We start from the raw sequence: 4,141 nt of genomic DNA, 5'->3' as shown, positions 1-4,141 counted from the left end.
GCGGCACGTGCGGCACACCGCTTCAATGCCGGCTCTAGTGAGAGGTTGCGTCCGCTCTGGACCGACATCAATGCGTCACTGACACTCTGGATCGGTGCTGACCGCTTCGGGCAGGAAAGGGTGCGGGCGACGGAGAGGGTTTTTGGTGGGGGTCAGGTTGTCGGAGGCGTGCGTGGCAGCGGTCCGGACAACCGCATCCCCCTCCCCCTAGTTTGTTTCCGATTTGCATGTAAAAAGACGACGAAAGTGGCCAGCGGATGGATACAGAGCTGCGTTGGATGGCAAAATACATACGGACCGCGCAGTCCAGATGAAAATGGGGTGGTTCGAGGGTCCGCGTTGGAGATGCCCTAACAAATATAACTGAGTACAAGCTTTTAGACAGGGTGGGGATTGCATGCCCGCACCCGCCACCTTAGAGACTTAGGCTCACTTCTTTTTAGCAGATTATAAAGAATCTCGATCGGTCTGAGAAATCTTAAGCCAAAAGAATTTGATTGCCTCTCCAAAATTTTGAGAGGATTCTGCAAATCCTGGTGCAATCCAAAACCTTTAAAATAGTTGGATTTTCCTATAATCTCAGGATTTTGGGTAATCCCTCAAAAGAAAATGTTTGGAGTTAAAAGAGTGCCCCTGTTGTAACAGGTTATTACGACAAGAATGTCACCGAGCCACCCGCGTCCGGTACAGAAGAAAACGAGCGAGTGCATGGGTCTGCCCTATCTGTTTGCATCGCTCGTACTCGAGCAGGGCCAACCCTAGGGTTCCAACGCCGCCGCCAGCCCCGCCTCGCTGCCTTGGACCTTGCCGCCGCCGGCCCGGTCCTCGCTGCCGCCGGTCCGGATTCCCAGTGCAGCCCATCTCAAACCGCGGCGGCAGATTCTCGGCACACAACTCTTTCTAGAATCTTAAACTGTAATCTCAAAAATGAACTCGACGGCATATTCTGGGAGCATTTTGCAGAATTTTGATTCTGCGGAATTCTGCGCGAAAAGAACTGGGCCTTAATTGCACTACACAAACACGCTTGGGTAGGTAGACATACAACAGTATGTTATTGTGAATTTACTATTACTTATATTGGTTAACGGACAGCAGAAAAAAATAACTAATTAATCAAGTAGCTCTGTTGTAGTACTAATTCTGAACTAGCTAGCTAGCTACCATAGCCAGAATATTAATCAAATACTAGTGCTAAGGCAGAGTGAGACAAGACAGGAGATTGCCAAGAATCCTCTCTGGCCACTAGCTACAGCTTAACTACTAATTAGCAACAAAAAATTATGTTGGGCTGGCAGGCAGGTTTATTATACCAACATCCAAGCAACTAGGAGGAGGAAGACGACCAACCTAGACCAGCCTATATATACGCACCGCACCTTAGCTACCTTTTGCTTCCCTCCCCTTCCGCCCACCTAGATTCTACCTGCATAGCTAGTACGTGCGCGCAGCTGCCGGCAAAGTCAAGGCGATCGATGGATAGAGATCCCATGGAGGCGCCGACGTCTACGACGGCTGCGCTGGTTATGCCAAAGACAGCGCCGGCGAGCGACAAGAAGCTGCCGTCGCGGTTCAGGCGGGTCTGCGTGTTCTGTGGGAGCAGCGCAGGGAGGAAGGCGGCGTACCAGGCGGCAGCGGTGCAGCTCGGGCAGCAGCTGGTAGAGCGCGGCATCGACCTCGTGTACGGCGGAGGCAGCGTGGGTCTCATGGGCCTGGTGTCCCGCGCCGTGCACGGCGGCGGCGGGCGCGTCACGGGCGTGGTGCCCCGGTCGGTTCTGCCGCGGGAGCTGATCGGCGAGACGCCCGGCGGGGAGGAGGTGAAGGCGGTGTCCGGCATGCACCAGCGCAAGGCTGAGATGGCCCGCCGCGCCGACGCCTTCGTGGCGCTCCCTGGCGGCTACGGCACGCTGGAGGAGCTGCTGGAGGTCATCACCTGGGCGCAGCTCGGCATCCACGACAAGCCGGTTAGTGGCCTCACACCTCACCCTATGAACTCGCAAAGAACATAATTTTCTCTATAGTTTTGTGCAAATTTGTGATATTTTTGTTGGATTTTGTGATGAGTTTGATCGAGGTGAATGAATTTTGTTGAACTGCAGGTGGGATTGTTGAACGTGGACGGGTACTACGACTCGCTGCTGGCGTTCATCGACAGGGCGGTGGAGGAGGGGTTCGTGGCGCCGGCGGCGCGGAAGATCATCGTGGCGGCGCCCACGCCCGGTGAGCTGCTCGCCGCGCTGGAGGAGTACGTGCCGGCACACCACGACGCCTCCTCCGTCAAGCTCAGCTGGGAGTCGTCCGTGGACACCAGGACCTGCTCACCATCCAAGCCAGACATCTCACGCTAGCTAGCTAGCCTTGCCTTGTAAACTACACAATTAAGATTGACATACATTTATATACTACATCAGATGATATATTCATCCAACAAACCGTACGCGTATTCATACTGATATCATGAACTTTTTGTGGACATAGACTACTTAGTATATTGATCAATTGATGATTACTCTGTGACTTGTATATGAATGCGTGTGTTCTTGCCTGCTTTGGCTTTTGCTAGTACAGTATGTGGTATCTTTTGTTGCCATTTCTGGGGATAGATGCTGATTTCCAATTGGGGGTTCTTGGCAACCACACACGTACGTATGTACTCCCTCCGTCCCATAATATAATAATATAAAAGCGTTTTTTATATTAGTGTAGTATAAAAAACGTTCTTATATTGTGGGACGGAGGGAGTACAACACATTATGTGTTGCATGAATGATTGCATTGCAGAAAGATAGGATCGATGATGGACGTGGCCACCTCCCCAACAGTCGGAAAAGGTGGATCCATTAGGTCATTCATTCATATCCCTGTCTACCTGCAGTAGCTACAACTTGCAGCTTTAGCCGTGTGACGCCGTGTGCGTGCATGTGTGTGAGAGGTCAGCAATTCACGCACGTGGATGTACCACACCACCGGGCAGCAAACGGTAGTGGCCGGGGACCTTCTCTGGGGTTGTGGAAGATAGGATGCAGACAACCAACCAGGTACTGCTCTTCATGTGCTGTCCAGTCCAATCTGATCCGATCCAAGTATCCAACCAACACAATAGACAGGCTAGACGTGGAAAGAATGGCTCACAGTGCTCACTCTACTCAAGCCACCCTCACAATTTTTTTTAGCCCCTCCGATCCATATTAATTGTCACCGGTTTAGCACCAAGTTGTTAATATGGATCATATGGATCGGAGAGAGTATCAGTTATCCATGTATCCTCTCCTAATATTACTATTTTTTGCACTTCAGACACTGAATTATTGGTCTAGGAAACATAATTTTCTCCCGCGAAGATGAGAAGATCTGCGGCCCGCAAAGTGGCCGGCTCACCGGCGTGGATCTAGCGTGACAATGGTGGTGGCGGGCTAGATCTGGTTCACGGGAGCTCCGCAAAGGTCCGGCTATTGCAAGGCGTGTGGTTGGTGGCTCTTGCGGGATGATGGCACGTGCCTGTGGGCTAGCGGACCGGTGGCATTGTGTTGTTGATGTGTGGGGTGGATTGCTTCGGGCAAGAGCCTCAACAACACGTCACCCATGGGCGTCGCTTCCTCCATGAGGTAAGTTGTGGAGCTCTTCCTCTCCCTGCACCCTCCGATCATGTCCTTGTGGCAAAGCCTACGACTCCCATGCAAGTCGGGTGCAGCGTCGTTTCCCCCTTTGGGGCATCGGTGTGAAGGTCATCAATCCCTTTCAGGTTCTCCCAGTGATGGACGCACGCGGCATTTTCCCTTTGGGGCAGCAGGGAACTAAGCTAAAATTTCCCCCAACCCATGTCTTTTTAGTATAGACCCCCCCTCCCCCCTAATCAACACACACACACACACACCCAAATCTCTCACCCAGACCTTTGAAAAGAAAATTTGTTTACTACGAAACGACTCTTTTTGGTGTTGTTCCGGTCCAAGACCCGAATGTTCCCATCCGTGTCATCGATCAAACGACTTGCTGAAATCGGGACAAGTCGATGAAGGACATGGTCAGGTCGTTGGTTGGGTTGGGTTCCACCGAACACATGTTAATTAAAAAATGTTACAACGACGGCGCAGAAAAAAAGAAACCTAAATGTGTTACAATGATCTTTTCCTTTTTCTTA

The 4,141-nt window shown here is 51.6% G+C and overlaps 1 protein-coding gene across 1 annotated transcript; it reads left to right on the top strand.

Moving 5' to 3' along the window:
- Nucleotides 1-1,400: 1,400 nt before the first annotated feature.
- LOC119287269 (probable cytokinin riboside 5'-monophosphate phosphoribohydrolase LOGL5) lies at nucleotides 1,401-2,523 on the top strand. The gene is made up of 2 exons (XM_037566787.1): nucleotides 1,401-1,964; nucleotides 2,100-2,523. The coding sequence occupies exons 1-2, from the start codon at nucleotides 1,476-1,478 to the stop codon at nucleotides 2,346-2,348; spliced, it is 738 nt and encodes a 245-aa protein (XP_037422684.1). The 5' UTR covers nucleotides 1,401-1,475; the 3' UTR covers nucleotides 2,349-2,523.
- Nucleotides 2,524-4,141: the final 1,618 nt, after the last annotated feature.

This window comes from Triticum dicoccoides, chromosome 4A, assembly GCF_002162155.2.
Source record: "Triticum dicoccoides isolate Atlit2015 ecotype Zavitan chromosome 4A, WEW_v2.0, whole genome shotgun sequence".
Classification (NCBI taxonomy): domain Eukaryota; kingdom Viridiplantae; phylum Streptophyta; class Magnoliopsida; order Poales; family Poaceae; genus Triticum; species Triticum dicoccoides.
Note: the sequence above shows the minus strand (reverse complement) of the source record. Positions and strands in the feature narration are given on the sequence as shown.

Coding starts and splice junctions, on each gene's coding strand:
- LOC119287269 (XM_037566787.1), top strand. CDS start 1,476: ATGGATAGAGATCCCATGGAGGCGCCGACGTCTACGACGGCTGCGCTG. Junction 1,965..2,099: donor TCGGCATCCACGACAAGCCG/GTTAGTGGCCTC, acceptor GTTGAACTGCAG/GTGGGATTGTTGAACGTGGA.